Source organism: Electrona antarctica, assembly GCF_951216825.1.
Source record: "Electrona antarctica genome assembly, chromosome: 13".
Lineage (NCBI taxonomy): Eukaryota > Metazoa > Chordata > Actinopteri > Myctophiformes > Myctophidae > Electrona > Electrona antarctica.
Window position 1 is genome coordinate 36507914 of NC_136794.1, and position 16894 is coordinate 36524807.

At 43.4% G+C, this 16894-nt stretch overlaps 1 protein-coding gene across 3 annotated transcripts in view; it reads right to left on the reverse strand.

The window, feature by feature from the left end:
* tfpia (tissue factor pathway inhibitor a) overlaps positions 1-16894 on the reverse strand; it is an 83760-nt gene that overhangs the window by 40779 nt on the left and 26087 nt on the right. The window contains exon 1 of one of the 3 annotated variants that reach the window (XM_079518593.1): positions 13343-13469. The exons of 1 other annotated variant lie outside the window; for it this stretch is intronic. In XM_079518593.1, the coding sequence (XP_079374719.1) occupies positions 13343-13418 (76 nt within the window). In that variant the 5' untranslated portion in view covers positions 13419-13469. Of the gene's footprint in view, positions 1-13324; positions 13470-16894 lie in introns of those variants that run through there. One more of the 3 variants, XM_079518592.1, reaches the window with a different exon arrangement.

The following is a 16894-nucleotide window of genomic DNA, read 5'->3' on the forward strand; positions in this document are numbered from 1 at the left end:
TGGAGGCAGGCGGGCGTGCATGATCTCATTCAATATCACTCATCTCCCCTGCAGGGGGATTTGCTCTTGTCACGCTGGAGATCTCGTCTACCGAAGCAGACAGTTATTGCACATAAAAGGGCATGTGAAATTGAACCAAAAGCTCCAATTTGCTTTTGCTTAATCTCTGAAACAAGTCCAAAAGGGATTTATATCATTCAGTGGCGTGTCCATTATTTCACTGTGCTGTTCCCAAGATATTACTACGCTCTAACACAGAAATTAGAGTGAGTGTGAAATAGCCTTGGACTTGTAGGGATATTTTTACTCCCACTCACACACTTCAATCAGTCACAGTACAGTAAAATCCACTAGTTAATTTGACTCTTATAATGTACTAATCATTAGTACATGGAACCAAATGCTTCTATTTGTACACTCTGTTACAAATGGATAAATTAAAGGGTTGGTTAAGATTTTTGGACTTAAAGCTGTATAAAATACGTGCCATTAATTCTTTGTGTGCCGCTAGGTGGTAGCATTAGTGTAGTTAACCTGTGCCAGCGCCTGCGTTCACTTTAAGAGGATCAGTTTCATCCCCGCTGCTGCCCCCTGCACACTCACTATCATTAGTGCACAATGTTTACCTATCGCCAGAAACGTTTACATGTCGGGAGCAATGCGAGACAAAGTCACAAATGACATCCGAACTTTGGATGGCTGACGATCACCAAGGACATCGCTCGTAGTTTCAGAGTTAAGGAGCTTTGAAAATCCTGCTTTGAACCGAGATAAATGAGATGAGTTGTAAAGATCCCACAGCTGGTGGTGACGGAGGCGTTGCATAGCAACCGGACCAATGCTTAGGGGCTCAACCACTTCATATGTATTCGTATTCGCAAAAAAAGTTAATACCTGTATAGTGGTTGCAAAAAATACTTTATTAAGAAGAAACAATGTTTTGACCCTTGACAGGTCTTCGTACCTGACGAAGACCCGTCAAGGGTCTTCTTAATAAAGCAACCTTTTTTGTTCAGCACCTGTGGAATTGTTTTGAGATGTGCGTGCTTCCCTTTGGGCTCTACTGCAAAAATACTTTATTTTAAACATTATTTAAACCAATTTGTATGGTAGAGTACAATATAACTAGTAATCTGGTTTATGTGCAGTGGTTGGAGAATGTTTCTTGATTTACTGGTTGACAAGCTCATACGCGCAATATCTCCGCTGGCCAAGCAGGAATTCCCTCCCAGGAGCCTGGGGTTTGAATCCCACGTAGGATGCAAAATTTACAGATTACAGATTTAACACTGAAGATCCTTGTGTGTACTGTAGGCCACTGGACCAACTGCACTCCCCTGCAATGCAGCCTAATTGCGGTTTCTAAATTCTCAGAACAGGAGATTAGCCGACAATAATGAACACAGCATGGCTTTAAGACTGCAGCAAATTCCATCCTCCCACCACTGATTCAAGGATGCTGATTCAGAAATGTGGGCTCAAGCCAACGTTTGTTTCTTGAGATAACTCCCACCAAAACTGTGTGTGTCGGGGGGGGGGGGGGGGGGGGGGGTTTGGCTCTCAGCTGGCAGAGCACGACACTCTACACTGATGTTCACAAGGATCAGCAGAGCACGCATGAGAAGTGCTTAAAGTACACGTTAGCTAACAGAATGCTATGGTGATAAGAGTACAGTACATAAGTCTATAAGGCCTCCATAAAAGACCTTCAACAATCAAGTCACAAGCATGCCATTATCTCAGTTTTATTCCAGATACTCATTCCAAGTAGCCATGAAAATACCATATTGCCTTTACAATATGCAGGATATACACACGGTTTTTCAAGTTTCACAAAACAGCAATACAACAGCTTGAATATGACGGTACTATTATATTACTGTTGAACTACATATTGCAATATGCTTCCGCTGCGTGAATGTCCGGGACATCATGTTAACTGTAGCATACATACACACACATATTTGGCCATGTATTAATAAAATGTCCTAACCAAGAACCAGAACAAGAGATGATGCTGGGATGCTGCATGTCAACTGGGAGCGAACCCGGGTGCCAGAATGAATATTACATCACACACCCTCACACAGCCACGAGCAAATAACATCACTTTGTAGTGTGTTGTGTGTGTTCCAAACTTTGCCCATGCAGGGATTAAAGCAAAACAAATCCCAATCTGCCAATCTTTGTGAAACAGCATGAGCCACATGGGTTAGCGTTGATTTATGCTTGGTTGATTAATGCTTGGTTGATTAATCCATTGAGACCTGGAACGCATCCATGTCACGTTAGCGTTTAACCACATTAACCATTAACCCATTTTGGGGTGGGAACCCCTTTTGGTGTTTTAAACATTATGTTATAATTTAGCTATTGAAAAATAGCAGATCTACAAGCTCATAGCGCGCCACAGAGTGGCGCGCTATGAACTTGTAGATCTGCTATTTTTGAAAAATCGTTAAAATGTGCCTCAAATCTTTCCGAAAATTGTCATGATTTAGAAAACGTTTTTTTTTAATTTCGACGTCAGGCCTGAATGGGTTAATGCTTGGTTGCGTGCTGTGTGCACACACCATAGCAGATATACAAGCTCACTCATGTGTCACGCCGCAGCATGTTGTGAGCTTGACGATCGGCTATGTACAGTATAAGCCAAGAGTTAGTCAAGACATGCTGAAAACGTCATGCTGCGCTCTTATGGGATCCAAATGACTGATATCAGTCATGGCGACTGAGAACTTTAATCCATGGATAATGTCTTACATGCAGGCCTTTATGGTAGCTCTGTCTTTCTGAATCACACTACCTTGAAGTGAATACATCACATAGGTTGAGCTTAAATTCCTGTCTGTTAGTTCATGGCTTTAATACTTTGTTTGAGTGCAACTTGAACAAGTACAAACTCAGTCCACCGCCATCTGTCTTTAGCCGCACCTTGTGTACACTCCTGCTATGGGATGGATGAGTGCACAAGCAAAGAATCGCATAACTTCACGATAGGACGTTATGTTAGGACGTTATGCAGTTAACAGAAGGTCATCATCTCGGCGAGGTAGAAAATACACCCGACTATTATCCTGATCATGCAGCCTCATAATCCATCTTACAGACTCAGGCTGCAGCGATGAGAAGTAAATGATAGGATTCAAATAAATGAGGGAACATACTAGGAAATGGGAAACTAGATTGATTGTAGAAAGACTGAAGAACTTTGGATTATGAATTTAATCCCCAATAGTTAAAGGTTTTTTTGACGATACTGTCATGACTGATGACTTATGAGACTGCAGTGAAATGATTTATCAGGTCATCAATCAGTGAGCAACATGTCACTGAAGAAGATATATTTAACCAGTGATATTAGCCAAAGCTACTTAAAACGCACACTCTTGAGCCCAAACCACTCCAAAGGGTCGGGTCGGGACGAGGCGGTTTTTAAGGTCAACCACATGCACACACACGCACACGCACGCACACACACACACACCGCACCAAGAGCAAACTTCTACATTCTGACCCCAAGTCTGGCTTGAATTCATACTACCATTTAAATCCCTGCTTCCAAAAGTTCACATTTATCGCGCTCTCTCCTCCGGCCATCTCACTCGTGCACGTGCACGCGCACACGCACACGCACACAGGTTTCCTGAAATAAAAACTATTTTGAATGTTTTCTCTTTCTCTCAGAACAATGGGGGGACCCCCGGGCAACAAAGTACATTATACTTGTAACTTAACACATGCCTCTCTGAAACATTTTCAACATAATTGCATGACTCTAACAGGCTAGCTCAGGGGCCTCACACTCCCAAGCCCTATCTCCCACTGGTTCAGTATCCTGTGCGGAATGCGCAGCTTCCTCACGCACTCCCCAAAAATAATAAGCGTATAAGTCATTTTCAGTATGACTAACACAGGAAGTCATGCCACCATAGCAGCCATATCCGTTTGCAGATGACCCGGCCTATTGCCACTTATAGAACCGCTAACGATGTTCTATAAGACACGGGGAAAAGATACCGCTATCACGCTGAGCATACACAAGTCATCAGTGAGTCATGAATCCATCACAACGGCTGACAGCCAACCCCAACCAACCCCAACACCGTTTCCGCATGTGTCATTTGACCCCCCCCCCCCCCCTCCCCCTCCCCTGCACAAATTGGGCAATGGCATGTTAATGTTTAACAGCAATAAAATATCCTATACAGAGATGGAGAAGCATACGGATGTTGCCCTCTGACATAAAGTGCTGTACTTGAGAATTAAGTACTTTAAATAAAGTAGCACGTACACGTACAGGTCTAGTTTGAAATAAAGTACCACACATCATTATTGGAACAAATACTGTATACAACTATACAAAATATCAGTTTGTGCTCTCATTTCCCAATAAAGAGGCAAATTATATCCCAAAAAAGTAGCCTATATTATTAACCACTTTCAACTTGGCGTCCCTATTCTGGACATGCCATTATAGGTGAATTATGTTTCCCACAAATATTCGAAAATAGTGAAAATAGCTCATCTGCATGCTCACAACGCGTCACATCACTGCGAGACTTGAATGCAGGTATGCCTTGAGGTTTTGAATTGCCACACATCTAAGAGTCATCTAAAAGTCTCTGACAGGCATCCCTTCAAAATACAATGTGCTGTAAAATCTAGCTCTAAAAGTAGCATTGTGAGAAAACCATGCTTTGCCATAATTCATTAGAGGTATCGGGGAACAGAATGCACTTGCATTGTGCCGTTCTTGGCAGCAGTGCTTCAGCAACTGCACGGACACAAACCGCAATATAGAACTTTACATATCAGATTCGGCCTGGACGATATCAATGTATTACAGCATACCAGGGTATTTTATGAATCCCAAAAGTACGAAATATGGATGCTCTTAGATATAGAATTATGAAGAATATTGCCACGTATAATTTTATCTTGAAATTACTTCTTCCAATAATAAAAGCAATCTTTTAGCCGCATGATTCTATTCAACGGCTAGCTGTCACCACCACCACACATTATCTCCACCCAACCCACTGATGTGTGTGGAGTGTCGGACGGTAACTATCCACATGTGGCAAGTGTCATCGTACATGCTGAATCCATGGAAGAATTAAAGGGCACTTATCTCCTATATAAATTATTCTATGAGCCATAAGTATTTAACCGTTTAAACTCTACATACTGTACTTCCTATGTTAAATAGTGAAAATAGCAGATATACAAGATCACAACACTCAGGAGAGAGAGTGGAACTGAGAGAGGTAGGGATATTCAATATTCTGACAGACAGACAGACAGACAGACAGACAAGACAAGACAAGCCTAGATGGTTCTCCTGCTACAGAGCCACGCTGTAAAAATAGATAGAGGGCAAGGCCTTCATGCATTGTGTCATTCTTGATGGCAGTGCTTTCAAACTGAGATGGCAGCTTTCAGGACACTATCGGATCCAAGTAGAAAAGACTGCGATGCCGACTCGACAGAGTAAACACCCTTTAGATCCCATCAAGGACATCATGATGTTCCAACATCTGTCATCATACATTCAACGTGTTGATATAGTGCAACATTCTGAACCACTTACAATGTGGTGTCCCTTACTTTGGCCATTTCATTAAAGGGAAACATTTTTCATGTTCTGATTTCTTTAATTTCTTGTAAAACAATATATTAAAATGAATAAATAAACGTAAATAGCAAATGTAGATTGTCTGTTTTTGTATTTGTTTAGTAGGGTTGGGAATAATTTGAAGCACAGCAAAACAACTCACTCGCTTAGGTTGTTTATCTTCTTCAAATCAGTCAGGGGAAAACACAGATTTTTAGCATGACCAACTTTCGATTTCAGGGGTGATGGAAAAGTCAGCAAGTTTGAGATGAAGAGGAGGCATCACTTCTCTCGGTTACAGAACCCAGAAAATGTCAATTCAACAATTTGCTTTGAGGTTTATGTTTGCCGTTTAGTTCATCCTACTGTCTGAATGTAGTTTTGTATCACTTGCCGAAGGCAAATCCTTTAGAAGTGTTTATTATTATTATTATTATTATTATTCTGACATACAGACTTACAGTGCTTTCACAAAAATGGAACTGGACTTGGTGTGGTAGAATAAAAATGAATACTCATTTGGTCAAACTTTGGGACACACTTAACCATCTGCCTTCATACTACTACTACTACTACTACTACTACAGGCAGATATAGTAAATTCAGATTATTAGTATTAGTGTCCTCCATAAAGGACAAACAGGAACGTCACAACAATGCAAGTCTGTTAGTGTTCCACTGTCAACACGACGTCCCAATTTTGTCAAAATAGCAAAAGTAGCGATCTATAACTGTGAACGTGTTGTGAAGCTTGTAGGATTGGCAATTATTTTGGCTATATTAGGCCTATAGGTAGGCATGTCACAATTAGATATTTAAGTTTATGATTAATTGTCACATAAATTATTGCGATTAACGATTTAATTGTGTTTTTTACATTGAACATTGATACGAACTTACAATTTGTATGTTTAAGCCTTAAGAATCATAAATTGCACAGGGCAAATTACTTAAATATACCATGAAATCACTGACACATTTAATATATTTTTTCTTTCCAAAGAATTTACAAAATTGTGGAAATAGAACTTTGATCTACAACACATCACAAAGTGACATGTTGTAAGCTATTTCTACTACTATGTTTATTTATTTTATTTGAAAATGTATGGACATTTTTCAACATGGAAACGATTGACGATTACACAAAAATAATTGTGATTATCTCAAATAATAGCGATTGTAAAACATGTGACAGGCCTACCTATAGGGCTTAACCACTTGAATCCTAGCGTCCCTGGGCATGACATATTAGGCCAACATTTGGTGAAAAGGGCCAAGATTGGGTGAAAATATCTATATCTATCAAAGAGATTTGGTGTAGAGCAGGGGGAAAAGGAGCGGGGGACCACATATAAACCCTTGGGAGACCCCAGTCAATTAAGTATTAAGTATATTGGACAACAGTGATTACTGAGGGAACAAAGGTTCTCAGGGGGATTCAGGGGTGGCAGGGGTCATGTGCTATGGTCTATACTATATAGGGCTGATGGGGTGGCAGGGACCGTGTGCTATGGTCTATACTATATAGGGCTGATGGGGTGGCAGGGACCGTGTGCTATGGTCTATACTATATAGGGCTGATGGGGTGGCAGGGACCGTGTGCTATGGTCTATACTATATAGGGCTGATGGGGTGGCAGGGACCGTGTGCTATGGTCTATACTATATAGGGCTGATGGGGTGGCAGGGGTCATGTGCTATGGTCTATACTATATAGGGCTGATGGGGTGGCAGGGACCGTGTGCTATGGTCTATACTATATAGGGCTGATGGGGTGGCAGGGACCGTGTGCTATGGTCTATACTATATAGGGCTGATGGGGTGGCAGGGACCGTGTGCTATGGTCTATACTATATAGGGCTGATGGGGTGGCAGGGACCGTGTGCTATGGTCTATACTATATAGGGCTGATGGGGTGGCAGGGACCGTGTGCTATGGTCTATACTATATAGGGCTGATGGGGTGGCAGGGACCGTGTGCTATGGTCTATACTATATAGGGCTGATGGGGTGGCAGGGACCGTGTGCTATGGTCTATACTATATAGGGCTGATGGGGTGGCAGGGACCGTGTGCTATGGTCTATACTATATAGGGCTTATGGGGTGGCAGGGACCGTGTGCTATGGTCAGTGGGGTAGAGGGGGCGACAGGGGTCAGTGCTCTGTGAGTGGCGGCAGTGTCAATAAAAGCTGGCAGGTTATGTATGTATGTGTGTGTGCGTGCATGCGTGCGTGCGTGCGTGCGAGCGTATACGTACGTACTTATTTGTTTGTTTGTTTGTTTGCTTGCTTGCTTGCCTGACCAATTTTTCATTTTGGGGCTGACGGGAATGTCAGCAAGGTTGACATGATTGAATGAATTGATGGAGCAAGAGGAAGCATTGGCTCTCTCTCCATTTAGAACCAACGTGGAATCATTTCCTCCACGAGGCAGTTTACACGCATCCTAGCTGTGCATGTGAAAGTGCACAGGACACACTCCTACCTGCGGTGGCTCTGGCTGAAGCTGCGGCGAGTACATTACTCATCCTCTCCACCATGTCAGGCTCAAGCGGCCAGGAAGTTTCTCAGCCAGGACAACATTTCAGCAGTGGTGGAAAAAAGTTCTCACATATTTTACTTAAGTAAAGGTATCAATACTGCAATGTAGAAATACTCTGTTACAAGTAGAATGCCCATTTCAAGTTTTTATATGTACAGTATTAAAACCTTTTGAAATTAGCAGATCTACAAGCTCACAATGTGCGCATCGCGACGCATTGTGAGCTTTTAGATCGGCTATTTTCAAATGGCCAAAACATGTACCTATAGCCAGGGCTGAAGTGGTTTCTGTATGTTTTGTAATAATAATAAGTAACTAAAGTTTTCAAATAAATGTAGTTGAGTAAAAGTACAATATTTGCCTCTGAGATAGTGGAGCAGAAGTCAAAGTATTGGAAATTGTGGAAACACTCAAGTACAAATACCTCAAAATTGTACTTAAGTACAGTACTTAAGTAAATGTACTTTCCACCACTGCATTTCAGAACTACATGCTCCCTCGTATGGAAGTGGGCTAATGGCACTTCAGAATGTCGACAGCACAGAAGTGAATCCCCTGAGATCTGTGGCTGAGGGGGACTTACTGTAGGATGGACCATCTGTGTGTCACGACGTCCCGTCCCCGTTCTCCTGTTTACCAGGTGTCATACTGTATAGAGAACTAATTGAGGTTTTGCCCTCAGTGCCTGCATGCACATTTTGATTCCTATAAAGTCTCATAATTTTATTTTGGCATTTTCACTTTTGCTCATCTGCTGAAATCTGCAGAATTTTGCTGAAATATTTTGATCCTTACTGAGTTTTGGTTTTATTTACTTAATTAATTCAGCTCAATTTGGTTTCTCATCTTGATGCAATGTGGCTGTTTTGGATTTTTTTTAAATCTCATTAGTGAGATGATTCTGAAGGTCTCTTTCATTTTTGTTTTTATTTTCATCTCACCTGTCAGTCAGTCAGTCAGTCAGTGTTCAAAGTTTTTCCCCAGTGTGTCTTTTATGTAAACTCCACGCATCGCTAACCCTTATGAAACTAAAACTCAAGAGCTAGCAAGAGTTGTGGCTGAAATATTCCCTTATAGGCTCAGCAAGATACGTGTGTTGATGTTTGAGCTTAAAAACAAAACAAATCTTATCTCACTGGAGATGAGCATCAACCTTGATAAAGACTTGAGATATTTTGCTTCCAGCTGAGCCCAGCGGATGCTGTAATACAGTTTTCATCATGTTAAATAACTACACAAAAGTTCCCAGTCAATAATGCCACAGAGAAGTATACTATCAAGTTGCCTGTAGCTGAATTCATCATCCATTTATTTATCCATTTATTTATTCATGAATTTAGTAGGGAGACGGTACGCTGTATACCGTTTGTTATTCTGTTAGGACAGCGGGCACCAGAGAGCGAGACAACAAAGCCATGCATGATATCAGGTGCTACGGAAGGTAGCTGGAGGCTCCAGCAGAATTCAAAGCTTCACCACCGGGATCTATGGTAATGAGCAGTGGTGGAAAGTAACTATAAGCAGATTTACTTAAGTACTATCTAGACTCTAGAGCAGTGGTTCCTAAACTTTTAGCCTGTGACCCAAAAGAGAACTTTGACGTCTCCCCTGGACCCAAACTAGTGAAAATAGCAGATCTACAAGCTCAAAACGTGTCGCTTCGTGCCTCATTGTGAGCTTGTAGATTGGCTATTTTCACTACTGCTTAAACATTTTGTTCTCTAATTTATGGAATTTATTAGATTTTTCTTTGATTTCTTCATGAAATTACTGGTAAAACAAATAATACAAATATTTTTTTGCCGAATGTTCACCCCCAGAATAGGGACGCTAAGGTTGCGAAAATGATCAGACTCACAAAAACAAAATTCTGAAAAATCATTGACTTGGAATCGTCTAGACTTGGCTCGAGTCTTGAAAGCAAAAACGTAAATGAGATTACAGTAGTTTGGTAATAGCTCACTTAAAGAACAATGCAACTTTAAATATATCAGTCTCAATCTCAAAGGTTTACTCTAGTGAAACATAGGCTACTACTTTACACACTGTTCTGCGTTTCAATTGTCACAACTGTGGCATAACTGTAGCCTTGGTAACTGACTGGGCACTGCAAAACATGTTTGAAATCGATAATGGGGATGGGCAGAGATGAGACCTGAATAATGTCATATAGACATTCATCTTATTACATTACTGACTTGTACAAATAATCAGGGAGCTGGGAGACGAGTAACAAAAGATTGCAATGTTAAGGGAGGCACTGATTAGCACTGAAGTGAAAAGGGACAAATTGTTACAGATCCACACACAAACAAGTTACACTTCTGACGTGCACATACTCCCTTCCCAAACATTAATATTTAATGTAAAAACTTACAACAGCACGAATCTATTTAAGAACATGTAACCTGTCTTCATTTAAAACATTCATGATGACAAACAATGCTGCTTTATTCAGGGCTGCTTAATTGCGTCCTCTGTGTACTCTGTACTGTATGTGCACGCATGCGTGTGTGCGTGTGTGTGCGTGCGCGTGTGTGTGTGTGTGTGCGTGCGTGCATGCGTGTGTGTGTGTGTGTTTTGCAAAAGCATTCAAAGATGTTAAAAATAGCTTAATATCTACAAGCTTGTTGTGAGCTTGTAAATCAACAATTGTTCTTTAAATCTTTCAAAAAGTTATTTGTGTTTTCTTTTCTTTTCTTTTCTTTTTACAAAATAGTGGTGGTTGGCATCGGAACCAAAAATCGGGAGTCAGTGGGACACTAAAGGTGCTTACATAAATACAATTCGAGGTGTTTTCTGCTGTGATATACACACTGCAGACTGCCGGAGTTTCTCAACGGGGTGGGCGATCACTTTTGTGAAGTGCACTCTTTATTGCAAAAGCTAATTATGTAAGCTGGCAAGTCCCTCTCTTGTCTATGGCCCAAGGTTGCCACACACTGTATAATGGGACCACTTCAAACACTGCGCGTATCTAATTAAATTTCCCCACAAATTAATGAGACACATGCAGTGCACTTCTTTGCGAGACAATTATGAGGACCAGTGATGCTAATGTTTAGTTTAGATTCTAGCAGAAGCCCAGCAATTAAACAGATGTTCACTGTTTTCCATTGTAAGTGCACCATGCAATTACCAAATGATGTTTTAATTCCCATCAACAAACCTAGTTATAGGGATACCATATAATGACAGTAGTACCATCAAGTGCTCTTGTCCTGTGCATCTAGCTACTACTGTTACTTCCTAAAATGTGTAGAGGATGAAACATTTAATTGTGATAAGAAAATAAATAAATAATGCTTCCCATGATATTGCTGATATTTCTACTTTCCTATTACTCCTTGCACGTTAAGGTCATAGCTTTGACCTTGTGTTGCCTGCGAAGAAAAACATCAATAATAATGATCCACTAGCTAGGGGCAACTATATGCAATTAAAATGCAAATTGTGTTAATAAATGCTTCGACATGCATAATAGTCAATACCAAATATGGCAATTTCAATTAAACTTCAACATAGAATCATCTCTTTTTCCATACATCCTGATATGGACAGACACACAAAACTTGAATCAAGCAACTTAAAAAGACATTAGATGATAATGTTATGATAGTGCGGCTGTGGCATTATCGGTATGTTACAACTATCAACACTTTTCTTCTTAAAACTTTTTGTTGTTGTTACTGTATTGTGTGTGAACTAAGAAATCAACGAACCAAGTCAAATTCCTTGACTGTAGGAATGCACATCCAAGTCAACTACAGTACTATGCAGCGCTTTAAAACACGCACGTCGTAGGCTACTACAACACGTCTCCAAACCTTCCTGGGCTACCGTCCAAGGGCTTAACAAATTCCACCTCCCAAATAGTGTTTTAATTATGTCAAGGCTCCGTGCTGGGGGACACAGATAACAGATAGTTCAGACTGTTTCAGACAGAGGCACCACACACACACACACATAATAACAGAATAAGATTGATCAGCAGATGTTATTATTGCACACTCCTATTGTCCTCTTGCTCACAGCACCTTGGGGACTGCTTTGGCCAGTGTCACAAAAAACTCCCTCCCTTTTTCCTTCAAATAGCGTGTGACTTAACATGTCTGGAATGAAAGCTCTGTTCTTTCCACACTTATCCATGGGTTTCATTTAGTGAAGTTATAATCAGCGATTGCTTTTACAAATGGACAAAGTGAAGCAGGGAACGAGAAAGCATATAATGGGTGCTGGGTGGGTGTCAGTTTTGTATTGTGCTTGACTTGCCAACTCGCAACTTTCACTGCTTGTTGAGTCTGTGACTGTGACATGCTGACACCCGCTCTCCCCAGTGGCCCTATTACCACCTTTGAGATACCAGTGACACAGACAGTAGTAGGGGATCCCAGGGTGGGGGGGGTGTTAAAGCTATGGCCTTATGTACACTGTCTGTGACTGTGAGCCATCTGGACTTTAGCCCTGAGGCATCTAGCTGTGTCTGACTCTCACCTCACCAACACTAACAAGGTCCGACTGCCCTGTCAACAACAGCGCCACTCTACCATACTGGACCAAAACAATAATGTGACTGTGTGCTTAATAATGTGAATGATATGACTTTGGTTATAGGCCTCATAGGGTCTTTGTTGAAACAGAATGATGAACATTTCTGACATTCATTGATGACTAGACTATTTATTTAGTCATATGAATAGTCCTATATGCTTAATAACTGTGCGTGCGTTGCTGCGTTAAGTAACATTAAATGTGGTTTGTAAACACTGACAGTGTTTAGGCTACACACCACATAGCCTAATGTTGCTTAACTTGCTTACAGTTTATGTTGAAGTAGGCTATACACATGGCATTAACTACAGCAGTGTGTGTTCATGTTGCACAGCCAATAAATAATAACTAAGACGCAAGGGAACCCCATAGTTATGTCGATGTTAAACAACCAGTAAACATAGCCTACAAACAAATCACAGGTTATAGCACTGCGGTAAAATGCCTCTCAATGAAACAGTTCGGTCAGATCCACAACGTGAGTATTGCCTTGGCGACCCCTGCAATTACGCACAGATTTCAAGACCAAAATATACAGTTTATTTTGCTATTACACAACACGACGACCTCATCTCGTGGACATAATAATGACTCGAACGCAGAGGAATGCCACTTCTATCAGTCACCTTACCTTCATTTGTAGAGACAACGAGGGAGACACAGGCGAGGAGCGAAAGGGCGCACGAAATCCACCACTTGGTTGTCATGCTGAGTGAGTGAGAACCAAGGAGAACTTGAGAAGGCTGAGCCAAAGTGAATGTAAAGTTGGAGGAAAACTTCATCAACTTATGTACAAGGGCTGAAGTTGCGTGTGTGGCGGGCGCGCGCGCGCACTTCCGGCTGATAAGCCCTAGGGGATGTTACTGCTAGCCTAGGCTACACCACGGAATGAAATTCCGACGAAAATTAAGGCGGGGACCTTTAATGAGTACAATGATTAGCCTATAATAATTTCACAAGAATCACAACTATGTCTTACTCAACTGTAGCCTATATTATCATTAGTCAGTTTACATTTCTCTAAATGTGTCTGTTGCGAAGGCTCTCAAATGGATCTCCATATATGGGGATAAAAGGCTGTCACTTGGATCTCCACATATGATGATGATTTATGGCCCATATGTGGAGATAATGGAAATATCCAATGCTGACATCGGATTGATGTGGGAACCCCATATAGGGATGTACACGTGTGTCATCGTCATATGCGATTGGATAGCATTGTCATTATGACACACATATAACTAAAAAGTATAAAAGGATTACAGTCAGAGACTTAAGGGAGCAGAATATCTTCTAATATCTTTGGCCTGAGTCAGTTGGATAGGACGGAATATCTGGCCAAGCAAATTATAGAGCTTTTCCTTGGAGGTTTCCACATCCCGGTTAAGTTCGTATCGAACACCACTGTCGTGGGTCCTAACTAAATAACCAGCACTGGTTCGAGCTATTTTACATGGTCCATTCGAGAACGGATTAGGGCGTACGGCAGTAACAGGATGTCGGAGGCCTTAGAGGATGGTGGTGGGACGGATTCCCCAGGAGCCAGGAGGCTACAATACCAGGTGGTATAGCTTGTGGAGCAGGTGCGCTTCAACAATCATCATTTGGGCCCAGGGCCTACGGGCTCTGGACGTTGTCAACGCATGCTAGCCAAGGTGTCTGGCCTTACAACCCATATACCTTGGATAGCTTTTATTACCTTTGGCATGCTAGCCAAGGTGTCTGGCCTTACAACCCATATACCTTGGATAGCTTTTATTACCTTTGGCATGCTAGCCAAGGTGTCTGGCCTTACAACCCATATACCTTGGATAGCTTTTATTACCTTTGGCATGCTAGCCAAGGTGTCTGGCCTTACAACCCATATACCTTGGATAGCTTTTATTACCTTTGGCATGCTAGCCAAGGTGTCTGGCCTTACAACCCATATACCTTGGATATCTTTTAGAGATGCCGGGGACCCGAAGTGGTGGGACACACTTCGAGGTTCTGGACATCGGTTGGTTAGATGCCAGGAATCCGAAGTGGTGGGACACACTTCGCCTTCGGAGCAGGTGGGCTCCGGAGGTTCTGGACATCAGTTGGTTAGATGCCGGGGACCCGAAGTGGTGGGACACACTTCGCCTTCGGAGCAGGTGGGCTCCGGAGGTTCTGGACATCAGTTGGTTAGATGCCAGGGATCCGAAGTGGTGGGACACACTTCGCCTTCGGAGCAGGTGGGCTCCGGAGGTTCTGGGCATCAGTTGGTTGGATGCCAGGGACCCGACGTTGTGGGATTTCCATGTCCAGCAGAGATTGAAGGACCCGGCGTAGGACAGGAGAGTTCATCTTCAAAACGGCATGGGAATCGATTCTTGGGACAGCAGAGCAGGCTCGGACATCAAGACTACGATGGATATACCACCAATGGCGGAATCTACCGAGGAGCAGAAGATACAGCAGTCGAAGAGGAGCAGGAAGATACAGCAGCCGACGAGGAGCAGGAAGATACAGCAGCCGACGAGGAGCAGGAAGATACAGCAGCCGACGAGGAGCAGGAAGATGCAGCAGCCGACGAGGAGCAGGAAGATACAGCAGCCGACGATGAGCAGGAAGATGCAGCAGGCGACGAGGAGCAGGAAGATACAGCAGCCGACGAGGAGCAGGAAGATGCAGCAGCCGACGAGAAGCAGGAAGATGCAGTAGCCGATGAGGAGCAGGAAGATACAGCAGCCGACGAGGAGCAGGAAGATGCAGCAGCCGACGAGGAGCAGGAAGATGCAGCAGCCGACGAGGAGCAGGAAGAAGCAGCAGCCGACGAGGAGCAGGAAGAAGCAGCAAGAGAGAAGAGGGTCCAGCTCACCAGGAAGACACAGCATCCGACGAGGGTCCAGCTCACCAGGAAGACACAGCATCCGACGAGGGTCCAGCTCACCAGGAAGACACAGCATCCGACGAGGGTCCAGCTCACCAGGAAGACACAGCATCCAACGAGGGTCCAGCTCACCAGGAAGACACAGCACAGCATCCGACGAGGGTCCAGCTCACCAGGAAGACACAGCATCCAACGAGGATCCAGCTCACCAGGAAGACACAAGCATCCGACGAGGGTCTCGTTCACCAGCAAGATACAACACCCGACGAGGGTCTCGTTCACCAGGAAGATACAACATCCGACGAGGGTCTCGTTCACCAGCAAGATACAACATCCGACGAGGGTCTCGTTCACCAGGAAGACACAGTTGGTGAAGGTCTGGCGAGACGCTTGGATGCCCTCAATGGGGTGGCCTGAATGGCTGACGTTTGCTGTTCAAGCCTCCGTATGCTTGTATTGGGGTGGCCTGAGGGGTCCACTGTTCAAGCCTTCTAGATATGGTACAGATTTCCATGGGAAATCTGGGGGTGGCAATGTGGCGATATCATGAGAGCATTGTCTGAACAGCATGATGATGCAAGGGCATCGGAGCTATATCAACCCTCCCATAGATGTTGGAGCAGTCGGAGGACGGAAGCGGAACGCTCTGGTGGATATCATGAGAGCATTGTCTGGACAGCATGATGATGCAAGGGCATCGGAGCTATATCAACCTTCCCATAGATGTTGGAGCAGTCGGAGGACGGCAGAGGCTTTGTTCACCGATAGGATATCGAGATGAAAGTGCAAGCTGACAGACCAGAAGTCCAGGTTCATAGGGACCGAAGTAGTCCAGCAAGGAGGCTGGACGGTCACTCTTGCAGAAATGACCATGAGCATAACCGGAGACGAACAGTCATCATGCATGGTACGGTAGTAGCACCCTAAGGGCCAGGTACGCTCTTGATGCAGTGGCTCGAAGAGCCAGGTACGCCTTCGATGGGGTGGCCCAAGGGCCAGGTACGATCTTGATGCGGTGGCTCGAAGAGTCAGGTACGCCTTCGATGGGGTGGCCCAAGGGCCAGGTACGCTCTTGATGCGGTGGCTCGAAGAGCCAGGTACGCCTTCGATGGGGTGGCCCAAGGGTCAGGTACGCTTTCGATGGGGTGGCCCAAGGGCCAGGTACGCTTGCAATGGGCGAACTGTTCAAGCCTTCTTGATATTTTACATATTTCCATGGGAAATCTGGGGGTGGCTGTTGCGAAGGCTCTCAAATGGATCTCCATATATGGGGATAAAAGGCTGTCACTTGGATCTCCACATATGATGATGATTTATGGCCCATAT